At 53.9% G+C, this 26,562-nt stretch overlaps 1 protein-coding gene across 2 annotated transcripts in view; it reads left to right on the top strand.

Annotated features, from left to right (window-relative positions):
* Positions 1–2,298: 2,298 nt before the first annotated feature.
* PLEKHD1 (pleckstrin homology and coiled-coil domain containing D1) overlaps positions 2,299–26,562 on the top strand; it is a 29,392-nt gene continuing 5,128 nt past the window's right edge. Inside the window, exons 1-8 of one of the 2 annotated variants that reach the window (XM_084866795.1) lie at positions 2,299–2,772; positions 11,591–11,684; positions 12,024–12,113; positions 12,350–12,426; positions 13,321–13,412; positions 14,412–14,464; positions 23,961–24,055; positions 25,421–25,514. In XM_084866795.1, coding sequence (XP_084722921.1) covers positions 2,624–2,772; positions 11,591–11,684; positions 12,024–12,113; positions 12,350–12,426; positions 13,321–13,412; positions 14,412–14,464; positions 23,961–24,055; positions 25,421–25,514 — 744 coding nt within the window. In that variant the 5' untranslated portion in view covers positions 2,299–2,623. Of the gene's footprint in view, positions 2,773–11,590; positions 11,685–12,023; positions 12,114–12,322; positions 12,427–13,320; positions 13,413–14,411; positions 14,465–23,960; positions 24,056–25,420; positions 25,515–26,562 lie in introns of both variants that reach the window. The other variant, XM_084866794.1, reaches the window with a different exon arrangement.

Raw genomic sequence — 26,562 nt, 5'->3', positions numbered from 1 at the left:
CCATACCACGGGCTTCCAACACAAGTTTTCTAGCTTCCTTATGGAAAAAAGCAGGACTCCTAGAGTGGAAAATTTTCCAAGCGTTAGAACATGTCAAAAATAGCCAAAGACATATGAAATGTCTACTTTCCACTCTATCCATAGGCTCTCATCAGTTCCTAGTCCTGTGTCCGATCATTGAGCCCAGACCCGGGCCTTGTGTTAAGGCGTGGCCTGTATTTTCCTCCAGGGACCCAGCGAGTTCAGATGGGGCCCTTCGGACAGTGAGCAGCAAGGGGATGCTGCCTAGGCTTGGGAAGCCCAGGGTTGGAGCAGGGGTCTTCAAACTACGGCCCGCGGGCCACATGCGGCCCGCAGAGGAGTCTGATCCGGCCCGCCAGGTTTTTTGGGCAGTGAGCGCAGCCGAGGTGTTACAGTAGGAATTAGTAGTTCATATAGTCCGGCCCTCCAGCTCTCTGAGGGACCGTGATCTGGCCCCCACTTTAAAAAGTTTGAGGACCCCTGGGTTAGAGGAAGGTGTCAGGGTGTGGAGCCTTTTGGCAGGCCCCTTCCTAACTAGACTCATAAAATGTAACACCTGGGAAAGCATCTAGTGAGGGTACAAAGTCAGATGCCTACAAGGAGCCAGGCAGGCAATAAATGCGAGAAGCAGTCTGATGGTGGCTCTGCGGAAGCTGCCATTTTAGACATTAAAAAGATTTTTAAAAAATATATTTCTTTATTGATTTCGAAAAGGAAGGGAGGAGAGAGAGAAACATCAGTGATGAGAGAGAATCATTGATTGGCTGCCTCCTGCATGTCCCCTACTGGGGATCGAGCCTGCAACCCAGGCATGTGCCCTAGGCTGGAATCAAACCCAGGACCCTTCGGTCCACAGGCTAATGCTCTATCCACTGGGCCAAGCCAACTAGGGCGACATTAAAGTTGTTAATTGGGGGGGGGGGGGGAGTGTGCAAATGTTAAGAATTAGAAAGTGGTTGTCTGGAAGGGAGTGGGGGATAATGGAGTTGACTAGACAGGAGCAGCACGGAGGAGAGTGATAGAAATGTTTTGCATCTGGCTTTGGGTGGTTGTTCCTCAGTGCATACATTCATCAGATAAACTTCATCAAATAAATTCTTAAGATCTGTGCATTTTATCATATAGTAATTATACCTCATCTTTAAAGTTGGACAAGTTTAAGTCTGTCTAGAAGCTGACTTGGCTCTCAGACTACTTCTGCAAACTCTTGTTCGGACTTCTTTAAAATACGATGAATCACAGAGCCAAGCCGAGGGGAAAGTGGCTTTCTCGAGGGCGCAGGTGACTGACCCCTTCCTGGCTGCCCTGAGATGGCTTGCAGCCGGTCAGCCCGAGGATGACTACAGCGAGGTCTAGCCTGCAGCCTGTTCCTGCGCACACTCACACCTTTGCCTCTGGAGCGGTGCCAGCAGGCGGCGGTGCGAACACAGCCTTCCGGCGGGCCGTCCCCGGGGATGGAACCGGTCTCCGCCCCAGCCTGAAAGTGAGACGGTCACCTGAAGCCGCGCAGAGGAGCGGAAGTGGCTGCGGCGCCGGGCCCCGGGGAGCACCGGCCAGGTGCGCAGATAAATCACGGCCACCCACTGCGCCCGCACTTCGGGCTCTTGGCCCTAGGACCAAACGCCGCCGCCTCGCTCCGGGGAAAAAAAATCTGGTGCAGGCGGGGCCGCTGCGGTGCAAAGCGAAACCCACCTGAAGGGGCGGGGAGGGCGGGGAGCGGCCGCCGGCCGGACGGAGCCCCCTCTGGAGCCGGCGCTTCGGACAGTTACCTAAGTCTTTCTGGGCCACCGCTCTGCCTGGGGAGGTACAGGCATCTGCGCTTTTCAGTGGGAAAATCAAAGCTCTCCGCAGCTTCCCGGAGAGCTACGCAAGGACTGAGCTAGGATCCCGAGCCCGGCTGTCTGACCCCAAATCCTCGCAGCTCACTCCCCCTCGCCCAGCGGCGCGTAGGGGACCTGCGACTCCAAGCCCATCCCGAAGCAGACGTGTTCCCAGGGCCGATGTAGGCGGTGCGCGCAAGAAGGCCGCCGCCTAGGGGAGAGATCCGCGCGAGAGGCCGGGGTGGGGAAGCGCCGTGACCGCTCCCCCGGCCGAGCGACCCGCCGGGACCTTCCGGAGCGGACGCTCGGAGCCCGGCCTTCCCGCCGGCGCCCGCGCTGATTGGCGCCCGCGGCGGCCCGGCTCGCGCACCTGCCCCACCCAGCCAATCGGGGCCGCGGGAATCGGGGCTGTCTTGGGGGGGGGGGGTACGTGGTGGTGGGGGGGTGTGGGGGGAAGCTGATGCTGCGGGCTGGATGCTGAGCCGCTCTTCCCGCCGACCTCCCGTCGGGCCAGCCCCACCCGGAGCCCAGGTCCCTGGCTGCGCGCTCCGCGCCCCGGGCCCCCTCGGCGCTGCGCTCCGGGCCCGCGCGCCTTAATGCGGCAGCTCCCACCCGGCGGCTCCGGGGCTCCGCTGCCTGAGACGCGCCCCGACGGCGCCCGGAGCGGCCTGCCGCCGCCGCCGCCCCCCGCCGCCCGCCGCCCTCGCCCGGAGCCCAGCGCCCCTGCCGGCGCGGGGAGTGCGTGGGCCGGGCCGGGCCGGGGGCAGCCCCTCTGAGGCAGGATGTTCACGTCCAAGTCCAACTCGGTGTCGCCCTCGCCGTCCCTGGAGCAGGCGGACCCGGACGCGCTGGACATCAGCACCAAAGTGCAGCTGTACGGCGTGCTGTGGAAGCGGCCCTTCGGGCGGCCGTCCGCCAAGTGGTCCCGCCGGTGAGTGCGCCGCCCGCGCCCCTGGGCGCCGCCGGGGCGGGGTCCGGGGCCTCAGGACCCCCTCCCATTCCCTTCCCTACCGCGCTGCCCCCTTCCTCTGTGACCTTCGCTCGCCCCTTCCTCTGCAAGCTGGGTGCCTGGAAGTCGAGGGTCCCAGACTGTGTGGGTTCTCATCCCTGCCCCCGGGGCTGGGGGAGCTGGGTGGCCCCGCCGGCCTGGGCGGGGGGGGGGGGTGCTCTGTGGAAGGGGTTCAGGCTGGGTGCGGAGGGTGGTGTGGGCTGGAAGAGTTCGCGGCCGCGGTAAGAGCGGGCCGGGCCGGTTGGGCCAGGCTGCTGCTGGGGGAGAAGCTCCGTCTCCAGCCAAAGGCAGCCTCCTGGGGCCCCGCGGCCCATTCCGCCGCCTGCACAGCACCCCTCCCCCGGCCGCACAGCACCCTCCCCCGCACAGCACCCTCCCCCGCACAGCACCCTCCCCCGCACAGTACCCCTCCCCCGCACAGCACCCCTCCCCCGCACAGTACCCCTCCCCCGCACAGCACCCTCCCCCGCACAGTACCCCTCCCCCGCACAGCACCCTCCCCCGCACAGTACCCCTCCCCCGCACAGTACCCCTCCCCCGCACAGCACCCTCCCCCGCACAGCACCCCTCCCCCGGCCGCACAGCACCCTCCTCCGCACAGCACCCTCCCCCGCACAGCACCCTCCCCCGCACAGTACCCCTCCCCCGCACAGCACCCCTCCCCCGCACAGTACCCCTCCCCCGCACAGCACCCTCCCCCGCACAGTACCCCTCCCCCGCACAGCACCCTCCCCCGCACAGTACCCCTCCCCCGCACAGTACCCCTCCCCCGCACAGCACCCTCCCCCGCACAGTACCCCTCCCCCGCACAGTACCCCTCCCCCGCACAGCACCCTCCCCCGCACAGTACCCCTCCCCCGCACAGTACCCCTCCCCCGCACAGCACCCTCCCCCGCACAGCACCTTCCCCCCCACAGCACCTTCCCCCGGCCGCAGAGCGGGCTTGGAGGCACCGCTGGGTGTCGGACCTCGCACCCTCTCCTACCCCCTACCCCGGCACACTGAGGGCGCTTCTGGAAGACTCAGGCAGGGAGGGCAGAAGGGCCGGGAGCATCTGTGCCCAGCCTAGATGAGCGGATGTTGGCAACCCCTCCAACTAGACATTGAAATAATTTTTTAAAATATTTTTATTGATTTCCGAGAGGAAGGGAGAGAGAGAGAGATAGAAACATTCATGATGAGAGAGAATCATGGATCGGCTGCCTCCTGCAAGTCCCCCAACTGGGGATGGAGCCCTCAACCAGGGCATGTGCCCTTGACCGGAATGGAACCTGGGACCTTTCAGTTCGCAGGCCCACGCTCTATCCACTGAGCCAAACCGGCTAGGGCTGAAATAATTTTTTTTTTTTCTTTTAAAGTAAAACCTGGGCCGTGGGAAAAGAAATCCCAGCCCTGGCAGGTGTTTCTCAGTGGTTAGAGCGTCAGGGGTTCGTCCGGGGTTTGATTCCATCCAGTCAAGGGCAGGTATCTAGGTTGTAGGTTCATCCCTGGCCTGGTTGCGGCCCCTTGTGGAAGGCAACCAATCCATGGGTCTCTCTCACATGGATGTTTCTCTCTCTTTTTCCTCTGTCTCCTCCCCTCCCCCCTTCCACTCTCTCTAAAAATCACTGGGGGGGGGGGGTGATATTCTCGGATGAGGATAACAAGAGAGAGAGAGATTCCAGCACTTCAGGCAGAGAAGCTGGGACTGAAGGAGAGACTAAGCCGAGGGGAGGATCAAGTTGAGACTGAGGCGGTGTGGGGGAGCGATGGGTGGTTCCATCCTTTGGAAGGTGGGTGCGGGTCAGAGCAGCCTTAGTCTTTGGGCACTAGCTTCCCGGTCCCCAGCTCAGAGGCCACTCCCCAGGCGCAGTAGCCGCTTCAACTTAGGAATGGGCCTGAGAGGGATTGAAGGGAGGGGGAGCTTGCAGCCCTGAACTTGCAGGGAGCCCCCTGCGTTGGCTGGGAGCAGTGGATTCCCCCTCAAGGCACCCTCAGCTCTGAGATTCGGTATTGCAGTGTCTTATAGATCTCGACCCTGTCCCGGCTCCCTGGAGCTGTGACCCTGCCAGGAGCCGAGGCGCGTGCCCAGATGCTCTTTCCCATCCCACACCCTGAGCTAATGTCCCCGGGACCGCCGGTCACGGGGATGTGGTTGTGGGGGTTCTGATGTTCTATTTTGATGAATAATTTAATATTTCTGTAAGACCACAGAACAAATGGAGCTGTGGTGGTATTTCTCCATTTACCTATTTAACGGGGCTGGTTTCACACACACACACACACACACACACACACACACACGCTTTTATTAGCCCCGCCAGGTTTCTCTCTGGGATTTAGTGGGATAGAGGCTCCTTGAGTTCCTGCGAAGTTAAGCTTCTCTTTGATCCCCTAATTGGAGGCCTGGGGCAGCCTGGGGAGCATCTTGGGAGGGGCTTCCCGCCTTGTGCTGTCTGAGCTGTAGGTCCCATGGGGTCCGGTCAGGAACAACCCTGTGTCTCCCAGGACTCTCCAGTGGGGGCAGAAAGGTGCTTGTAGGTTCAGATTCATCAGCAGCCCGCCTCCCCGCCCTCTCTCTCCTGCCTCTGTGGCTCCAGGCGGCCAGCGCTCCTCCTGTGGGTCTGGCTGTTGTCCTTGGTATTGCTTCTTGGTCTTGTCATCCAAGACTTCTCCTGCCGGGCATTTCCACCTGATTTCATCCCTAGGAAATGTGAGGAGCCTGAAATCTTCAGGGTGTGTCCCTGGCCCCGCTTCACCCACGGTGTGGGGGCCTGGCTCCTGCACCAGAGTTGATTCCAGGGCTGGGCGGTGCCAGCGACAAGGCTCCTGGTTGAAAGCACAGTAGTGAAGCCAGGGAGGGCTTGGAGAGCTGGAGCACCCCCCACCCCAAGAATTTCCCTCAGCACCCCCACAGCCACTCAGAAACCATCTGGCCTACGAATTCCAGAGCTGCCACTGTGCAGACACCCCTTCCTCCGGGGCTCAGGAAAGAGCTCACATCTCTTCTGCCCACTCTGGCCTGTGTCCGTGGTCACAGTTGTGGAAATACACACACAAATGGTTTAGGAGCCTTGGGTCAGCAACAGAGCCAACCAGAGAGAGACTGGGGTGGGAAAAGCATGATGCCATGCTTAGACCCCTCACTTCCCAGCAGAACCCCCTGGGCCCCAGATCCCCATTTGTGAAATGGAGTCTCTAGACCTCAGCTAATTAGCGGCCACAGGAAGGCTTGGGGAGGGGGCAGCTCAGGCCCTCACCGCAGAGCTGTGCCATTAGGGCGATCGATGCTCGCTGGGCCGCTGCGGGGAGGGGGCCTGGAAAGGCTCCCGGGCTCCATAAATAAGGGATGGGCAGGATGGAGCCAGCTGTGACCAGCTGGGTTTCATAAAGCCTCTTCCGCTGAGGTGGGTCTCAGGGCCTCCAGTCCCTGCCCTGAAGCAGCCCTTCCCTTTCTGGGCTGGAGGATGCCCTGGAGCTAAAGGGCCAGCCTTCTTCCCCTGGGCAACAAGAGGAGAAAGGAACCAAAAACATTCCTTCTCTGCTGAGCGAAATAAGCCAGTCAATGAACGAAGAGCACCGCATGATCTCATTTATGGATAATAAAGAACATTATAAACTGATGAACAAAAAGATAGATACAGAGATAGTAAAGCAACAAACAGTCAAATTACAGCGGGAAGGTTAGGGAGATATGGGGAGATAAGAGATCAACCGAAGGACTTGTATGCATGCATATAAGCATGACCAATGGTCACAAAACTCTGGGGGGTGAGGACATGTATGGGAGTGGGGGGGCAATGGTAAGATATGTACATATATAATACCTTAATAAAAAAATGGGAAAAATATATATTACTTTGCAGAGATAGAGAATCAGGGAGAGGTGTTTAGAGGGTAAGGTTGATGGCTGACTCCGCTTACTCTGCGAGCAGTGGAAACACAGGTGCTGTTGGCAAAAACCTTGGCAGCTCAGAGGCAAGGAGGAAAGGACTGGAGCGTCCCAGCCTCGGCCAGTGTCAGCCCCACGGAGGGCCGGTCCAGCACACAGGTGAACTCCTTGTCCCTCCTCCCCCCAGGTGTAAGGTGTCCAGCGGGTCCTGCCTCCAGCCCAGCAGCTGCTTGCTCTTGTGGGGCATTGGTAGGTCCCTGCCTCAGGGAGCTGATTCACAGTATTCACTAAGTACCAGGGGAACCCCAGACACCCCACCCATTCTGTTCCTTCTGCCTGGAAGGCATCTTCCCCTCCCACTTACTCCCAAGATACTCCTATTCATTCTTCAAAACCCTCCTCTCAGAATTCCCTTGGCCAGACACCTAAACCATTCATTCCTCCTGGTCTGCACTCTTCCTGTATCTCATCCAAACTTATAGTGTCTCAGGGTATCAGTGTCACTGTCTTCGTACTTTTTTTTTTTTTTAAATATATTTTATTGATTTTTTTACAGAGAGGAAGGGAGAGGGAGAGAGAAAGAGAGAGAGAAACATTGATGAGAGAGAAACATCAATCAGCTGCCTCCTGCACACCCCTACTGGGGCTGTGCCCACAACCAAGGTACATGCCCTTGACTGGAATCGAACTGGGACCCTTGAGTCTGCAAGCCGAAGCTCTACCCACTGAGCCAAACCAGTTAGGGCTGTCTTGGTGCTTTTATAATGTCACCAGGTGCTTGGTGTTTTACCGTGCCTTTGGGTATCCTGGTTCTTTACAGTCTTGCAGTAAACATTTAAATTGCCCCAGCTCCCCACTTACCAGCTGTGTGATGTGGAGCATATTACTTAACTTCTCTGTGCTCATTACCTCTCCCAGGCCACGTGAGGAATGAATGAGTTAACGTGCATAGTGATGCTACTAGAACAGGGCCTGGCACAAAGAAAGAGCTCGATAAATATCAGTTACTTTTTAGATTGTTGATTTCTATTCTCTCTCTCTCTCTCTCTCTCCCTCACTTGACCATAAGCTCCTCAAGGGCAGGGAATTCTCAAGCCCTAGGGCCTAGTAAGGCACCTGGCTGTCCCATGTGGTTCCTTCATGCTCTCTGACCCGAGCCGACCAGAAGCTCGCAGTCACAGCAGCGCCAGGGGATGAGGAGGACCAGGCATCACTGAGCACAACACAGGGGACCTGGGCTTGTCAGCAGACCGAGGTCCCAGTTTGCCGCTTACTTTTGCTTAATCTCTCTGTGCCTCTCTGTTTCCTCATCAGTAAATCTTGAAAACAAGTATCTCCATCTTCGGAGTTATTGTGAGAGATTTACGTAAGGTAATGTCAATAAAGCACTTAGCAAAATGTGTATATTGGCACCTGTAAACGATCCTTAATCTAGAGGTGAAATACTATTTTTTAAGACTAGAGAGAGGAGGTAGCCAATGTTGACACGGACCCCTTACCTCCCTCACACTCTCCAGCCTTCACCACAGCCCCGTGGGGCAGACAAGGAGGGTCCTAAGGGCTGGGGCTCAGACAGAGCCTTGCCCAGGCCTGGACTTGGGCAGGCTAAGTGCTGTGTTTGGGGACAGGAAGCTGGCCAGCGGGGCTGGAGCCAAGAGCTCCCGCCGGTAGGAACTGTGTGCGCTCAAATGAGAAAGGTCAGGGGAGGCTGCCGCAAACACTGAGCCTAGTAATAATGGACAATAATAGTCCTGATAAAAGTCAGAGGTATTGAATATTTACCATACGTCACGCGGTGTTCTGAGACTTTATGTGAACAAGCTCCTTTAATTACTTGACAATCCTAAGAGCAATAGGTATTGTTGTTATCCTCAAATGACACTGAGGGACCTGAGGCCCAGGGAGATGAGGTGATGCCCTGGCCACACTGCCGGTAAGTGGCAGAGCTCTGGTCCTGACTACCCCAGCTTTGGTACCGACCGCCTCTGGTCCATCTGTTTCTTGCCCAGGTGCCCACAGGAGGGAGGAAGCAGACTGTGATGGTGGAGCAAGAGCGGGGACTCTAGCCGTGGGTTCCAATCTCAGCTCCATCTCTGCCCTAGCTGTGTGACCTTGCACACAATCCTTAACCTCTAAGCCTCAGTTTTCTCCTCTGTAAAATGGGAACAAAAAGCCCTACCTCCCAAGAGAGTTACATAGATCAAATAGTCTGATCCTTGTAGAGCACTTTGCAGGCAGCCGGCGCAGGAGAACACCTAAATCTACGGTGACTATCTCCAACGCTTGCACAGCCAGCCCAGCTCTGCAGGGCCCGTTCGTTAAATCAATGAGTGACTCTTCCCAGCAGCCCCATGAGACAGAGATTTGCGCCCCCATTTTATAGAGGAGCTGGGAAAGGATGACTCAGCCAGCCTGGGAGCTTGCCTGAAGCCACGGCTGGAGGGAAAGAGATCATTGGACTCCGGAGCCCTTGTTCTCTCTCTGCCCATGCGTCTAGTGATCGTCTGCCTGCCACCCCCACCCCAAGTCCCTGGCACGGTGCTCTGCTCTGAGTGGGGAGGAGTCGGGAAAGCAAGAAGGTATTTGTATTCATAACAAAATACCATAGACGTCAGCATCTGTTAAACTGTTCAGTTAAACCACAGAAATGCATTTCCTCGCTGTTCTGGAGGCTGGAAGTCCAAGCCAGCCAAGTCAGGCTCTGGTAGGGATCCGCTTCCTGGTTGCAGACATCTGCCTTCGCACTGTGTCTTCATGTGACCGAGAAAGACAGAATGCTTCCTCTTCTTTATTTAGTTTTTTTGTTAATCCTCACCCGATACGTTTCCATTGATTGTTAGAGAGATAGAAAGAGAGAAGCATTGATTGGTTGCCTCTGGCATGTGCCCCAGACCAGGGCTGGGGATCGAGCATACAGCCCAGGGACATGCCCTTGACCTTCAGGCCTGGGCCTAGGCTCTATCCACTGAGCCACTCAGCCCTGTCCAGAGCCTCTGCAGGTTGGCGGAGTGATAAGCACAATCTCATCGGAGCCTCACAAGGATCAGATGAGGTTGGTACTATTGCGCCCCCTCCGCGCCCCCCATTCTACAGGCAAATGAACTGAAGCTCAGAGGGTGAACTTACTTGCCGAGGCCACCCTCCCCTCCCCCCGCTGGGAAACGGCAGTTCTGTGTGATGCCAAACCTGTGTTCTTAATGACTGTGACGGTCCCTAGAAACATCTGTCAGCTCACAGGACTGAGGGGCATAGCCTGCCCTCCAGGAGCCCAGCATGGTCCTCGGGACAAGATGGGCACACGGTGTGGCAGGGGCTCGAAGTGCCAGTGCGCAGCCCAATCAGCAAGTGCAGAAGGAGCTCAGACGGCAGGGCGGGCTGGGCTGGCCACCAGGGCGAGGGGTTCAGCCAGATGAAGAGCGAGAGGGAGGGCACTCCAGGGAGAAGTGCTTGGTCTTTGCAGGATCCTGCAGGACATAGTGAGGTGGGAAGCCGTGAGCTCAGTGTCTGGCTGAGCGGAGAGGCTGAAGGGCAGAAGTGGGGGGGCGGGGGGAGGGGAGGAAGCTGAGAATGGACAAGGGTCAGGTGCTGGAGGCCCCAGAATGTTCTCGCCATCCTGCAGAGGGTGGTATTCACGAGCTCTTTCCCCACTAAGGGGGAAAAGGTGACCTCTGAGGTCCACAGCTCCATGTGGTGTCTGGCTGGGCCGGGAGGGTCAGTGCAAATAGAGAACAGGGGTGGGCGTGAGACACACCAGAGGACAGAGTGCTTCGCTTTCCCGGGGGAGGCGAGGTGGCAGCTGTCGGAGATCTCAGAAAGATCCCAGGGCTGGGGGGATCTTCAGAGATTCACTGACCTCAGCATGCCCACCAGCAGCTTTCCCAGCTCCTCCCAAGAGGAGTGCTGGTCAGTGGTTAGCAGCGGGCTCTCGTGGGGTGGAACAGTGCTTTGTAGCGTCTGATGATTTTCCTGGTGTAAACACGCCCACGGTGACTGGTATCAAGTTACCAACACAACGGCACTGAACTCAGAGCAGAGGACAGTCACACTGCTGGCTGGTGTGAGCCCATCTGAGCATGCTCCAGCTGACCACTGCTCCCAGCTCTCCCAGGCCCATCACGTCACCCGTGGCGTTAGCAGGGACCCTGGGGGGAAGGGGCCAGCCACCCTGGGTGTCCCTGAGCCCTGGGGCTTTAAGGCCCAGGGGGATCATCTTATCTTAGTCAGCTCCAGGCATTTGTCCTACAGGGTGCCCAGGTGGGTGCAAGAGCTCCAGGTACGGGCATCCAGGCTGTCGTCTCCCCACCAGTCAGAAAGCACCAGGGGCCCAGAGACCCTGCGTTAGACCCGAGTCCCAGAAGGAGGCTGTGGAGCGAAGGGTCCCAGTGCATAGGTGACGTGCAGGCTGCAGGGCTGGCCCCAGAGCTTGGTTCCCACTGTCATTTGATCCTCAGCCTTCATGATCACTTGTCAAAAGATCCGTCTTGGAATCTTGTGTCTTCTTCTCCCCTCCTCTTGGGAGGGACCCTAAGGGACTTGAGACAATGGCTCCAGAGGCTGAGGGTGCCCATGAGGAAGCACCACGGGTGCCCTCCGGTGCTGAGGGTGGAGGCTCAGGAGGGATGGAGGAACCAGCCCTGAGGGCCTCCCACTTCAGCTGCCCGCTGGTTGGGAGGATCGGGCTGCCTGGGGCAGCAGGCAGCTGGCCAGCCGAGGCCTCTGCCCACATGTGGAACGGAGTTGGCGAGGTTGAGCCGTGGTAGTCCCCTGGGCTCCCCGTGTGAGTGCGGCGCCCCCAAGGACGCTCTTGTTGTCCCAGGAAACCTCACCCTCCTCTCCCGGTTGTCCCTCTTTCTCCACCACCTGCTGTAGGTTTTTCATCATCAAAGAGAGCTTCCTTCTTTACTACTCGGAAAGTGAGAAGAAGAGCTTTGAAACCAATAGACACTTCAATATACATCCTAAGGTGAGGGGGCCTCTCCCCGGGGCCACAGCGGGGACGGCCCAGGGAACATGGAGGGAGGGTGTTCTGTGAGGGTGGAGGACTGTGGTCTAACAGAGTCTGAAGAACAAATCCTTCTTGGGGCACAAGATCCCCCCTGCCCGTCCTCGGCTGGGCCCCCAACCTCCTGTGCCCAGGAGCCTGCCCCGCCCTGCCTCTCCTTCTGGAAGAGTCCTTGTCTGGCTTCCAGCCCGGGACCCTCAGCAGGTCCTGGCTTTGGCTAAGGGCTCCCACAGGCCTTGAGTGACCTGACCTGGGCTGGGCTGGGTGGGGTGAGAGCTGCCTGTTCCGGTTCTTTCTCAGGGTGTCATCCCCCTGGGGGGCTGCCTGGTGGAGGCCAAGGAGGAGCCCAGCATGCCCTATGCCATGAAAATCTCCCACCAGGACTTCCATGTGAGTAAAGCTCTCATCTCAGCCTGGGCTCAGCCGGGACAGAGCGGCTTCTCCGGGGTCCTCAGGTGCCTGGGGGCCACCCCTCCATTGGCCTGGCCTGGCGGGGGGGAATGGGGGTCAGTGCCATAGGATTTCGGGGTGCGGGGAGCAGCCCTGGGCCTGCAGAGGCCTGGGGTGGCCTCCGTGTCCTCAGAGCGGCCTTCTCTCAGGTGCACCGTGGCCCCTCTTCCTGGCAGGGGAACATCTTGCTGGCAGCGGAGTCTGAGTTTGAGCAGGCGCAGTGGCTGGAGATGCTGCAGGAGTCGGGGAAGGTGTAAGTGCTCCCCGCAGGAGGGCAGCCTGAGATCCGGAAGGGGAAGGCAGGGGGTGGGCTGGACTGACCCTTCTCTCTCTCTCTCTCTCTCTCTCTCTTTCTCTCTCTCTCTCTCTCTCTCTCTCTCTCTCTCTCTGCTGGAGTCCCGGCGGGCACTGGGGGCCCCAGGAGAGGGCAGGGTGGGGAGGAAAAGGTCTGGGCCTCCTTGGGGACAGGGCTGTGGGAGTTGGTTAGGGTGGGCGAGAGCATCTGTGGGGGTCTCCTAAGTGAGCTTTGAGCAAAGGGAGCTTTGCTTGCCTCGGGTCACAGGTGGCAGACGTGGACTCCGTTTGTCTCCCGTTCTCAGAGCGAATCCAGCGCCACTCGTAGGACTTGGCTGCCTCCCACCCCCGCTCGGCTCCCCAGGCCACCATGAATCCTAGCACAGACAGAGCTTTGCACATCGGGATCCACATCCCAGAAACCTCCAGCCCAACAGAGTCCATTCGCACGTAAACCCTGGTCCTGGCACCTGCCTGTTCGGGCTGGGTCATGCTTTCAGTTCAACCAATGACACTGAGTGCGTGCCCCGCACCAGGCCCCGCGCCGGGCGGTGGGCCTTCGGTGCTGTAGAGAGCAGCCAGGAAGCAATCTCTTCTTTGCTCCAAAGTGCTGCTGTCCCGGCCCACGGTGGCCCACTTTGCAGCCCGGGCCAGCCTCCAGGGACTGAAACCGATCCAGGCTGGTGGCCCGCCCAGAGCCTGGGGAGCCAGGGTGGATGAGAGCTGGGATTCTGGGGAGGAGGGACGGGCGAGCACAGAACACACACATTCTCTTTCTCCTCCAGCCTTCCGTGTTCACGATTTTGTGTTTCTTCCTCTCCTCTCCTCTGTCCCATCTGCCCTCCCTCCCCAGGACTTGGAAGAACGCCCAGCTGGGAGAGGCCATGATCAGGAGCCTGGAGGCCCAGGGGCTGCAGTTGGCCAAGGAGAAGCAGGAGTATCTCGGTTGGCTGGAGGGACGGGCTGGGCTGACACTCCCTGATGGCAGCGCTTCAGGGCCAGGGGCTGTGGGAGGTCCCAGGGGGGTGTCTTGAGTGGGGCTTCGCAGGCTCCGAGGAGCCAGACACCAGCTTGGAGCCTGGAGAGCTTACTAATCAATGTCCTGTTGGCCAGCATGACAGGGGGCAGGAGAGCCTGGTGGTTTGGGGCCTGGGCTCCGGGCCCAGCTTTGTCGCTTATCGACCAGCTGTGTATGTCTTCCGGTAGCACAGCCTCTCTAAGCCTCAATTTCCTCATCCTTGAGATGGGGACAGAAAGAGTCCCAGGCTGCTGGAGGTGCTGTGGGGGTGGGTTACATGAGAAAATGCTTGTCGGCACTGCGTCAGGCACGCAGCAAAGGCTCCATAAACCGAGTCCATGTTGTTGCCTTGCCCTGGACCCCGGATCCCGGGCTTGCCTCCAGCTCCCACACCCCAGTCCACTTTAAACCTGACCACAGGGTTCCTGGCCCTTGTGTCCTGATTGACTGGTTAGCATGCTGCTTGGGACTGACTGGCTGGTTAGCATGCTGCTTGGGAAAGAAGTTGAGTCTGAGGTTGGATCCTTCGCCTGGGACCCTCTGCCTTGCCGCCTCCTTAGACACTTGGGCTCCAACACTGGGGTTCCCCTCTGCCTGCTCCAAACACCCACCAACTCTCAGGAACGCCCTTCCCCACGAGGCAGACACTAGTGCAGAGGGGGTACTGAGACTCTCTCGAGCTTCCAAGGACAAGGCTGCCCTTGGGAATGCACGATGCAGGCACAGTGACGGAAGGAGGGCCGCAGCTCCCACCCCAGGAGCTGGCCCCACCCTCCGGCCGGGCTGGTGCAGCTGCGCTGGCCTCTTCCTTGGGAGATGCGGGGGGTGACAGAGGTGGCCACGGCATCAGCCGCTTGGGACCGCGTCTGGAGGGGGCTTTTCCTGAGAGCGTGTGTGTGTGTGTGTGTGTGTGCTCACTTTGGCAGACAAACTGATGGAGGAGACCGAGGAACTCTGCCTGCAGAGGGAGCAGAGAGAGGTAGGCTCCCGTGGAGGCCGCTCAGAATTACCACCCTTTCCCACCCCTGCCCCCTCCGTGGACCCCTGAACAGCCAAGGTGTTCTGGCTCATGCTTCTGGCATTCAGGAGTGATGCGGGGGAGCTGTGCACCCAGAGAACTGTCTGGAGAATCTGACGGGCCGAGCAGGGAGGCCGGTGAGAGGACAGTGCTTGGAAGCTGCCGTAGCTTCTTGGCAGGCAGTGTACTAACGAGTATGTCTTCCGGTGAAGGCCTGGAGAGGAAAGTAGAGGGGTAGGTGACCACCTAGAGAAAAAGCCATCCCCAATTTTATTTATTTATTTTTATTTATTTATTTAAAAATATATTTTATCGATTTTTTACAGAGAGGAAGGGAGAGAGATAGAGAGCTAGAAACGTCGACCAGTTGCCTCTTGCACTCCCCCTACTGGGGATGTGCCCGCAACCCAGGTACATGCCCTTGACCGGAATCGAACCTGGGACCTTTCAGTCCGCAGACCAACGCTCTACCACTGAGCCAAACCGGTTTCAGCCATCCCCAATTTTATTAGCTGTGTTGGTAGGTAATGAGCTGTTTGCCGTTGACGATATTCACAGGAGGCTGGGGTGGCCTCTATTAGGGGGTTTCTGGCACCTTAAGAGTGATTAGGTTGGATGATCTCAGGGACTCCTTCATTCTCTAAATGTCGAAGATACAAGTCCCGAGGGGACCGAGCATTGGCTTGAGGCAGCCTTATGGGGTTAAGGAGGCCCTTGCTTCCTTTCAGGGTGGGGAGCCGGTAAAGTCCACTTCATTTGGAATCTCCATGCATCGTTGGGCCTTGCTTGTTCTGAGGAATCATTTCTTCCCCCCGGAAGGCAGAGTAGGGTGGTGGTTAGCAGTGAGGGCTCTGGAGCCAGGTTGGCTGTGTATTGGATCTTCATCACTTCTAGCTGTGTGACTTTGGGCCAGTTACCTAACCTCTCTGAGCATCAATATTCTCACATGAGCAATGGGGGATAATAGCCCAGCTGGCATAGCGCAATGGTTGAGCATCAACCTATGAACCAGGAGGTCACAGTTCAATTCCCAGTCAGGAAACATGCCTAGGTTTCGAGCTTGATCCCCAGAATAGGGCGTGTAGTAGGCAGCCGATCAATTATTCTCTCTCATCATTAATGTTTCTATCTCTCCCTCTCCCTTCCTCTCTGAAATCAATAAAAATATATTAAAAAACAAAGTAAAACAATGGGGATGATAATTGAACTGATCTTATTAGGGATGTAGTGAGGATGAAGTGAGATGTTAAATATAAAAACTTGGTACATTGTCTGGCCGGAGTATCTCGGCTGATTGAGCATCGTCCTGTGCCCTGAAAGGGACGTGTACAAAGCCAACCAATCAATGTTTCTCACATCAATGTTCCTCTCTCTCCTCCTCTCTCTCTCTTTCCCTTCCTCTCTCTAAGCTTGTGCTCAGTGAGGATTAAAAATAATGATGATGATGTTTGGCACATAATGTGTGCTTAGTGAATATCTGTGTTCGTTAGTATTACAGTCAGTTGTTACTAATTATGGGCCCATCTTGCACGAGAATTGCCTGAGGCCCAGCACTGCAGGGTGGCTTGCCCAGAGAACCCACAGAGGGAGGCCACTTCTCTCTGCCCAGGTGCTTCTCCTGGTCCTCTCCCAGGCCAGTCACAGGGCCGGGCCATCAGCCCTGGCTCTGCCTGACTCTTGACCTGACTCTTGTCTGCTCCTCATCCTCCCAGCCACCCCTTACTGGTCTCTGAAACAGGCCGTACAGTCATGTCCCACAGTACCCCAGACATTCCCAGTGCCTGGCCCAGGCTGAGTGCTTCATAGATGTGTGTGGAGTGACTCAGTGAATGAAAAATTTTTTAACTTTAAATTTTTTTATTTCTCAATTACAGTTGACATACAATATTACACTAGTTTCAGAGTACAACCCAGTGATTAGACATTATATAACTAAGTGATTACCCCAATAAATCTAGTACCCGTTCAACACCACACATACTTATTACAAGATTATTAACTATATTCTCTCTGCTGGACTTTATATCCCTGTGATCATTTTGTAACTACCAATTCATACTTCTCTTTAAAAACAACAACAACATATTTCTTTATTGATTTCAGAGAGGAAGGGAGGAGAGAGAGAGACGTCAATGATGTGAGAGAATCATTGATTGGCTGCCTCCTGCACTCCCCCTACTGGGGATCAAGCCCACAACCCAGGCACGTGCCCTTGGCTGGAACTGAACCTGGGACCCTTCAGTCCGCAGGCTGACGCTCTATCCACTGAGCCAAGCTGGCTAGGGCCCAATTTGTACTTCTTAATCCCTTCACCTTTTCACCCATCCCCATAACACGCTCCCATTTGGCAACCGTCAAAGTGTTCTCTGCACCTACTGGTATGAGTTTGTTTCTATTCTGCTTTTTTTTTGTTTTGTTTTGTTTTTTTAGATTCCACATATGAGTGAAATTATATGGTGTTTGTCTTCCTCTGTCTGACTTACTTTTCACTCAGCACAATAACCTATAGGCCCACCCATGTTGTTGCAGATGGCAAGATTTTGTTCTTTTTTATGGCTGAATCATATTCCACTGTATATGTACACCACTTAATTATCCAATCATCTATTGATGGACACTTAGGCTGCTTCCATAACTTGGCTTTTGTAAATAACGCTGCAGTGAACATATGGATATATATCTTTTTGATTTAGTGTTTTGGGTTTCTTTGGATACATACCCAGAAGTGGAATTGCTGGATACTCCTTTGTCTCTGCCTTAAAGTCTATTTTATCTGGTATAAGTGTTGCTACCCCAGCTGTTTGTTTGTTTGTTTCCATTTTCATGTAATATACTTTTCCATCCCTTTTCTTTCAGTCTGTGTATATTTTTCAATTTGAAGTGAGTCTCTTGTAGACAGCATATGTAAGGGTCTTGTTTTATTATCCATTCAGCCTCTACATCTTTTGGTTGGAGCATTTAATTCATTTGCATTTAAAGTAGTTGATAGCTATGTATTTATCATCATTTTATTGTGCATATTTTTATCTTTTTTTTGTTCTTCTTAAAGAAGATCCTTTAACAATGAATGAACATTTTTTATTTTTGTAATTTTACATTACATCTTGACTAATCCAGTAGGACAATTCACCCTCATTTTTCTTCCAAAAATTTATCAGCTATTCTTGCCCATTTATTTTTTCAGCTGGACTTCAGAATCATGTTGTCAATTAACAACAGTAAAAAAATCCAAATCCGCCCTGGCCAATGTGGCTCAATGGTAGAGCATAACTTGTGCTCTGAAGGGTCACAGGTTCGATCCCCTACCCTGCTTAGGGCAGGTGCAGGAAGCAACCAAATTAATGTGTCTCTCTCCCATTGAGATTTCTCTCTCTCTCTCTCTCTCTCTCTCTCTCTCTCTCTCTCTCTCTCTCTCTCTCCCCCTCCCTCCCTTCCACTCTCTCTAAAAAAAAATCAATGGAAAAATATCCTCAGGTAAGGATTAAAGAAAAAAAAAAAAAAAACCCAAACAAACAAAACTCCCAAACCAAAACCTGCTGAGGCTTTGTGTTAGGATCGCATGGGTTTGAGGACTGGCATGGTGACAGCCGCGGTCAGGCCTCCGTGTCTCCAGGTTCTCATTCTAGGTTCCGCTGTAGAGGTTTCCCAGCCGTTCTGTACATTTTGAGAAGTGAGACTTCCGGTGGATTGTCAGTGACTTAACGACAGGTAACTCAGGAAGCCAGGGGATGGGATGGAGTGACAGACACAGCCACTGGCAGGGAGGGAGCCAGACTTATCCATCAGAGAGGCTAAATCTGGGGCAGCAGTCAGCCGCAGGAAAATTTAGACACTCTATCTAGGTCTTTAGCCACGAAATGAGGGCAGTGGGGCCCACTGCACACAGGCCTCGCTTAAAGCCATAGCACGCCGAAGGAGGGAAGCCTATCAGCTGGGAACCCCTGGGTTTTGGGTACAGAATGTGAGTGAACCAGCTGGTTCCCGAGGTGAAGGCTGCTCTGGGCAGGCCGGAGGGAGAGGACTGTGCTGTGCCCAGGCTTGCAGTCCAGGTCAGCTGCCTGCTCCAGATCAGGAATAGAACTTACTGAGTCCTGTCAGTGTGTTCTCCTTCCTTCACTTAATCATCCATAGAATGGATCTGCCTGTCCCCTGCACTTTCCCCTGCCCACCCCAGGTTACGGAGATTGTCTGGGTGTGCCTGTGCCACTTGAAAAGGCATTGGGGACAATGGCCCAGAGGTGAGATGGAGATTCTCTGGTCTCTGAGAGGCTGCTTGGCCTAAAGGTGTGGGATCAGGAGACCCAAATTTGAGGTGGTTTTTGTTTGTTTGTGTTTTTTAAACATATATTTATGTTTATTTCAGAGAGGCAGGAAGAGGAATAGAGAGATTGAAACATCAGTGATGAGAGAGATTCATTAATCAGTTGCCTCCTGTATTCCCTACACTGGGGATCGAGCTCACAACCCGGGCATGTGCCCTGACCAGGAATCGAACCGTGACCTCCTGGTTCATAGGTTGGCACTCAACCACTGAGCCATGCCATCGAGTTTCAACTCTACCACTGACTGAATTGCCTGGGACAAGTTAGTCTCTCGGACCTTCAGTTTCTCCATCTGTGATGCTCTGATAACAGTAATGGCTGTGCTACCTAGTTCCTGGGCCGCTCTGAAGCTCAGGGAGTGCTTGGTGAACTGGCAAGGCCCATGCAGATGTGTGCTGTGAGATGGTGCAGCCCTGATACCTTCCACGTAGTAGAAAGGGCGTGAGCAGAGAGTGCAGGGGCAGCCACCCTGGGCTCCTCTGCCCGGGGCCAGAAGACCATGCTCTTCCTTAGTCCCAGGTCCCTCTGGTGTCCCCTGGCTCCCTGGGTCCTTATCTCTCTCACTCCCTGGAGGAGGGCAGCCTGCCTGTTTTTTCTTTTTGGCTGAACTGTCAGAGCTTGTGGTCACGCCCATGGGAAACCTCAGTGCCCTTGGGCAGTCAGGCAAGTTTCTTGCTTCCTGGGGCGCTCCAGTCAGAACACAGCCTCGTGTTCTGTGAAGACACCTCCCTCTTCAAGGTGAGGCTCTTTGCTGACCTTCCTGATGGATATTGATCCTGATCCTGTGATCATGGCTCCATTGTTTTGAAAGGTCTTTCTTTCATTGAGCTGGGATTTGCCATCTGGTTACTTCTTTCCAACCTTATACCCCTGCAACTTCAGTCAGGCCCGAGAGTCAGAACCAGCGCTGTGTGATGGAGAAAGGCTTTCGCCGAAGCAGGTCTTGGTCGACCTCAGTGGTGCCCAGGTTGCTGCGAACACTCATGCCACCCTGGGCTGCAGGAGCAGAAGGTTCTGGATGCTCTGAGTTTATAGGGTGGAGGTTTCACTCTAATCAACATGCTGCACCTTGGCGTCAGCTTCTTTAGGAGCTACACGGGTGAAATGAAAGGCGGAAGAGAAGTGAGCAGCCGGGGCCGAGAGTGTCTTTCTTTTTCCTCTTAATACAGAGCCTTTTGCTGGTGGTAGAGACTATGCTCTCTGTGGAGAACAGACCTATCCCTGATCTCACCATTGATAGATAGCTACTGTCAACTTCTCTGTGTGCTTCTTCTCCGTCTTTTAAAAATGTATTGTGCATATATACATATCTTAAGCTTAATAGGGTCATATCAGATATTCCATTTTATGGCCCGCTTTTTCTTTATACCTTTATTAACCTTGTACATCCAGCAATTTTTCATGTCATTCAGCATTCTTTGGAAACATTTGTTTTAGTGACCATGTCCTGATTCGTTAATATGTGATGTTTCCTTTAATTAATCTTCTGTTTTGGGATATCTAGGATGTTTTCACTATTATAAATTACACCGCAGTGAGTATCCTTATACATCAATCCTGATCTACTTTTATAATGATTTCTTTTTAAATTATTTTTTATTTTCATTTACTGACGAGAGAGGAAGAAACTGATTTGTTGTTCCACTTTTTTATAAATTCATTGGTTGATTTTTGCATGTGCTCTGACTGGGGATCAAACCTGCAAATTTGTTGTATTGGGACAACTCTCTCACCAACTGAGCTACCTACCCAGGGCCTCTGATTATTTCTTTTTTTTTTTTTTTAAATATTTTTTTTGAAACCGGTTTGGCTCAATGGATAGAGCATCGGCTTGGGGACTGAAGGGTCCCGGGTTCGATTCCGGTCAAGGGCATGTACCTTGGTTGCGGGCATATCCCCAGTAGGGGGTGTGCAAGAGGCAGCTGATCGATTACTCTCTCTCATCGATGTTTCTAACTCTCTATCTCTCTCCCTTCATCTCTGTACAAAATCAATAAAATATATTTAAAAAAAAAAAAGTAAAAATATATATATTTTTTATTGACTTCAGAGAGGAAGAGAGGGGTAGAAACATCAATGATAAGAGATTATCATTGATCAGCTGCTTCCTACACATTCCACTCTGGGGCCTGAGCCCACAACCCAGACAAGTGCCCTGACCAGGAATTGAATCATGACCTCCTGATTCATAGGACAATGCTCAACCACTGAGCCACACTGGCTGGGCTAATATCTTTAGGATAAATTCCTGTAGCTGGAATTACTGATGCAAAGGGCAAAAACCTTTAAGACTCCTGATTAGATGAGCTAGTTTCCTGGAAACACATTCCCTTAGGAGGAAAGGGACTCCTGATGACTATTGCCAAATTGCTTTTCAGAAACTTAGTATCTATTTACCCTCTTATAATACTATATGGACATTTCCATGGCATTTTAATAATTTACTTTCTCCCATTTTCAATTACAAAAGATATCCCAGACCTGGTTGGTTTGACTCAATAGATAGAGCGTCGGCTTGTGGACTGAATCATCCCAAGTTTTCTGCTCATGGGCACATGCCTGGGTTGCAGTCTTGATCCCCAGTAGGGGCCGTGCAGGAGGCAGCTGATCAATGATTCTCTCTCATCATTAATGTTTCTTTTTAAAAAAAATATATTTTATTGATTTTTCACAGAGAGAAAGGAGAGAGAGTTAGAAACATCGATGAGAGAGAAACATTCATCAGCTACCTCCTGCACACCCCCTTCTGGGGATGTGCCTGCAACCAAGGTACATGCCCCCGACCGGAACCGAACCTGGGACCTTCCAGTCCGCAGAGCGACGCTCTCTCCACTGAGCTAAATAGGTTTCGGCATCATTAATGTTTCTATCTCTCTCTCCCTCTTCCTTCCTCTCTCTGAAATCAATCAAAATATATATCTCTATATAAAAAGATATCCCAGTGTCATGGTAAGTACAGGGAAATATTTGTAAGTCAGAGTCCTGGAGAAAGGGGCTCTCCGGGGAGAAGAAACCAAGGGTGTGGGTGGCATCCTCCAGCTGGGTCCCGGGGGACCTCTTCTGTACCGTCAGAAGCCAGGCAGCTACAAGAGCCGGGTTCCCTAAGAGCCAGCTAGCTTCCCTGGTGGTTTTTCAGGTCTAAACTCAGGGTTGCTTGCAGCCTATGACTTCCCCGGCCCCCTGAACAGCCTTCCCACAGCAGGCAGCGGCCACAGAGAGGTTTATCGACACTAGTAATACCAAGTGCCAGCTACTGAGAGTGTATCCAAACAGAGGTTTTTTGAAACTCTGAACTTTTCTTTCATTAAAAAGGGGAGGTTTGCCGAAGCCGGTTTGGCTCAGTGGTAGAGCATCAGTCAGCGGACTGAAAGGTCCCAGGTCCGATTCCAGTCAGCGTACAATGCATGTACATTGGTTGTGGGCACATCCCCTGTGGGGGAAGTGCAGGAGGCAGCTGATCGATATTTGTAGCTCTCTATCCCTCTCCCTTCCTCTCTGCAAAAAATCAATAAAATGTATTTTTTTAAAAGGAAAAGGGGAGGTTTACAAGCATAAAGTTTTAATTGTATTTATATTATGTCTATATATGGCTGTGTCTACTGCAATGACACATAACTCCAAAATATTAGTGGCTTTGAACAGTGACCATCTATTTCTCACTCAGTTACCTGGGTCAGCTGGGAGCTCTGCTCCACATCTCCTCTCAGGGATCCAGGCTAATCTAGCCTCCATCGTTTGTAGCAACAGTGGCTACTATGGAAGAGGAAAGGGAACATAGCTGTCAGGCCCTGTCTCTTAGAGGCATCTGCCTGGAAGTGACATACCATTGGCCTGGCCGGTCCCATGGGCCCGCCCAGCTTTTGCAGGTACACTGTGGCTGTGCGGTGTGCCCAGAGGGGCATCAGCATGCCAGTGAGCAGCCTCATGGTGACCCTCAGTGAGCCACACCCAGAGAGACAATAATGATCAGAAAGAAAAACTTCTTTGTGTAAGAAGCGGAGGAGGAGGGCTTGGGGTTTGGAATCAGATCTTCCTTTTCCTTTAGGTTTTATTTTTTCTCTGAATCTCCTCAAAGCCAATGGCAACTTACCCCTCCAGCCAGCTCCACTCCTTAGTGGGGTTTCCATGACCCTTGAGCACAAAGCCCCTGTAGGTGAAAAACGAGAGTATCGTTTGGAGCTAGAAGATGAGGAAGAAAGTGAATCTAGGAGAAATGTCCTTCCACTGTGAAATGTGGAGGAGCAAAGCTGTCATCACAAACAGGCTTCTTTCTAGCCGAGCTTCCCGTGAAGTGTACCCCCAACACCACCTGCCATTGGAGCGCAGAAGACAGGAGCCCCGAGGCCACATGCCTGATGGGACAGCCTTACGCTTGTCAGCAATCCAGAAGGGACTGGTGTGGCCTGGAGGCTTCTGGCTCTTCTGTTCCCTTGGAGCTGAGTATAGGGGAGGCTGCGGCCATCTGTGCTCATTGCTTCGAAGATGCTGTGAGAAAAAATAATTCTTGATCTCTGACTTTTGGGGTGGGAGTGGCTTCTCTTTGCCACTTGTAATAGATGTCACTTCAGGGATCTTTTAAAAAAATATATCTTATTGATTTTTTTTTTTTACAGAGAAGAAGGGAGAGGGATAGAGAGTTAGAAACATCGATCAGCTGCCTCCTACACTCTCCCCACTGGGGGATGTGCTGCAACCAAGGTACATGCCCTTAACCGGAATCAAACCTGGGACCTTTCAGTCTGCAGGACGATGCTCTATCCACTGAGCCAAACGGGTTTCGGCCACTTCAGGGATCTTTAGTGGAAATACACACTCTGCACTCTATCCTCCGGGGCTTGAGAGCCAGCCAATGTGCCTTAGGGTGTGAGTGACATGGAGAGTTATCATCTCGTCCAGTCACAGGAAATAATGCTGGCATCATTTCTAAACCCTGCCTTCAGCCTGCTAAGTGAGCCCAGGTCATCACAGGTTTTGGTTTGGACACTGTCATTGAGGGGACCAGGGCTCAGCAGGACTCAGTTTCAAGGTTGGTCCAGCGCATGCCCCAGGCCGTGCTGAATCCCAGAGGGGCCCCTGGGTGAGAGTGGGGCTTTCCTGTGCTGCCCGTGACTCTTGCTTCTCTCCATTCTCTTCAGGAGCTCGAGCGCCTTAACCAGGTGCTGGAGGCTGAGAAGCAGCAGTTTGAGGAGGTGGTGCAGGAGCTGAGAATGGAGCAGGAGCAGATCAAGAGGTGGTGGTGGTGCCCCTGAGGGGAGCGGGAGGGCGGTGCATCCGGGCTAGTAACGGCGTTAGGAACAATGCTGCTGGCCAGCCCTGGGGAGGCCCCCGTTTAGGAGGTCCTCTCTCCTTGGTTTGGTCTTTCTTCCCATTGCTCCAGGCCTCGGGGTGTCCCCAGAAAAAGCTGTAGTTCCCACACGAACAGGCCACTTCTGCCCACTGAGGCATGAGGCAAGGGTGGGTGCAGACAGGCCTCCCCTAAGCATCAAGCCCTCCTCCTTCCTTTCCCAGGGCAGACAGGACAAGCTGGTCTGGAGGTGCCATTACCCACGATCCCCAACATTCCCTGTCTCTCTCGAACAATCCCTTCAGCTTCTGGCTAGTGGTATCCCTTGGGATCTTTAGTCCTGTGTCTGGTGTACAAGCCAGTTGCACATTATAATCATTTAACAGAATTAGAGTCTCCTAAAAGTAGAGCCCTGGTATTTATATTTTTTAAAAGCCCCGCAGGTCATTCGGATGCAGCCTGCCCAGGAATGTGGAGACCCTGCTCTGGGGATGGTGATGGTGGGATAATTACCCTCATCACTATCGATCATTAGTGATAGCCCAGAAAGACTTCTCTTGCAACAATCTCACAAAGGAAGTCATTTGACATATAATTGAGGGAGGGAGAAGCTCCGAGAATCTTACCAAGTAAACAGCCAAACACCTGCTCCCTTTCAGAATTGTGCCAGACCCTGGAACAGAAGACTAGTCCTCTCTCTGAAGATCTGGTGGGGAAACCAGACTGACACCCAGGAAACATGAACACAATAAGATAGAACACGGGGCAGCCCTGTGTTCCAGGGATTCAGATATATGCATCATCCGTGTGGGCTTGAACAGAGATGGGACTGAGCTGGGCCTTGAAGATGGATTTGAAAAATTGGGCATGGGAAAGGGGAAGGCATTCCAAGCAGAAGGAGGGGAAACCAGGTGTGGCCCGAGGGGGTCCAGGCTATTACGAAAGCAGCAAGGAGTTTGCCATGTCCCATGTCAGTGAGTGTGGGTTCCAGCAGGAACTGCCCATGGACGATGGGGTGAGACCCCCTCTGTTCCCCCAGTGCTTCTCTGCCTGTGGGTGCTCCCCTCACCTGGGTTTATCCCGCTGACAAATGCATGAGTATCGAGAGCACGTGACTTCAACCCCACTTGGCTAGGATCTCCTTCTTTCAGCCCTGGGTCCCTCCATCTGCTGGCAGGACCCAGCCATGCGGAGGGGCTGGCCTTCCAAGGACCCCACTGAGCCTTTTGGGGAGGTGAAACAAGCTCTTCTAGGTTCAAAGGGGATTAGGAGGGATGGGCACCGCCATTCTCATGCCCTCTGTCCCCACAGGGAGCTAGAACTGACTGCAAGATGCCTCAGGGGTGTGGAGCAAGAGAAGAAGGAGCTGAGGCACTTCACAGAGTCCTTGCAGCAGACGCTGGAGGTGAGGGGCCGCTGGCGGGCTGGTCGGTTGGGCCACGTGATACCGTTTTTTCTAATCGTTTCCCCAGCTACTGAGCCATCTGCAAGGGTAACAGGACGCAAAGGGGCACTGACCTAAGGGACTCTTCTCTGTGGACCTTTGGGAACTCTAGCCGACTTGTGAGGCCCAAAGCAGACACTTGAGTTTGCCCTTGCTATGACCATGGCCTCGGAAATCCACCTTCTTCAGTGCTTACGTTTTTATATAGATGGAGGATTGATTAGAATGGGAGGTGGGGCTACCCACCACTTCCTCCTTGTGGTTCATTCATTTAGCTGATCCAGGGTGAAACTGAGCAGGAAGGGACATCAGCTGCCAGGTCACCTCCATTTGAAACCGCAGAAACTGGGGGGTGGAGAGCGGTGGCATGCATCAAGGACAAAGAGCCGACTCTCCAGGATGGCATGCAAGTGCCAACTCTGGCCCCAGCCTCTCCTCCACTGTTGCCCTCTGCTGCCCTTCCACACGCAGAGCAGACACCAACCCCCTATTCCACATGCCCCCCGGAAACCATGCGCCTTCATCCTACACACCTTTGCCCATACGGACCCTTCTACACAATGTCCTTCCACCTCTTTTTTGCCCAGAGAACTCCTTCATCCTTCTAAGGCTCAGCTTGGACCTCACGTTGGCCAAGCTTCCCAGCCGCTGCGTAGCAGGAATTTGCTCTGAGTTCTGGGCTCCCACAGCACTTCCTTATGGCACTGAACTATGTGTTTCCTTAAACTGTGAGCTTCACTGGGCTGTGTCTTAAGGTCTTTCCAAGCCCAGCACTTAAAGTGAGCTTGGCATGGCAGGGGGATCTTCACGTTTGCTGAATAATTGAACTGCCTGGCAGACTGCACGGGTTTCTCTTCTGTCTCCACTGACTGGGGGTGTGTTTTGAGGGGCCTTTATTTGTTTATCTTTCTTCATTTCATGTCACAGGAGGTGGTTCCCTTGAATGGTTTCAACTCCAGAATTTCTGGGATGTGCGAGACCTCAGTCTGATAAATGGGGAGAACACCTT

Source organism: Pipistrellus hanaki (assembly GCF_964339955.1).
Source record: "Pipistrellus hanaki genome assembly, chromosome: 1".
In the NCBI taxonomy this organism is placed as follows: Eukaryota; Metazoa; Chordata; class Mammalia; order Chiroptera; family Vespertilionidae; genus Pipistrellus; species Pipistrellus hanaki.
Note: the sequence above shows the minus strand (reverse complement) of the source record. Positions and strands in the feature narration are given on the sequence as shown.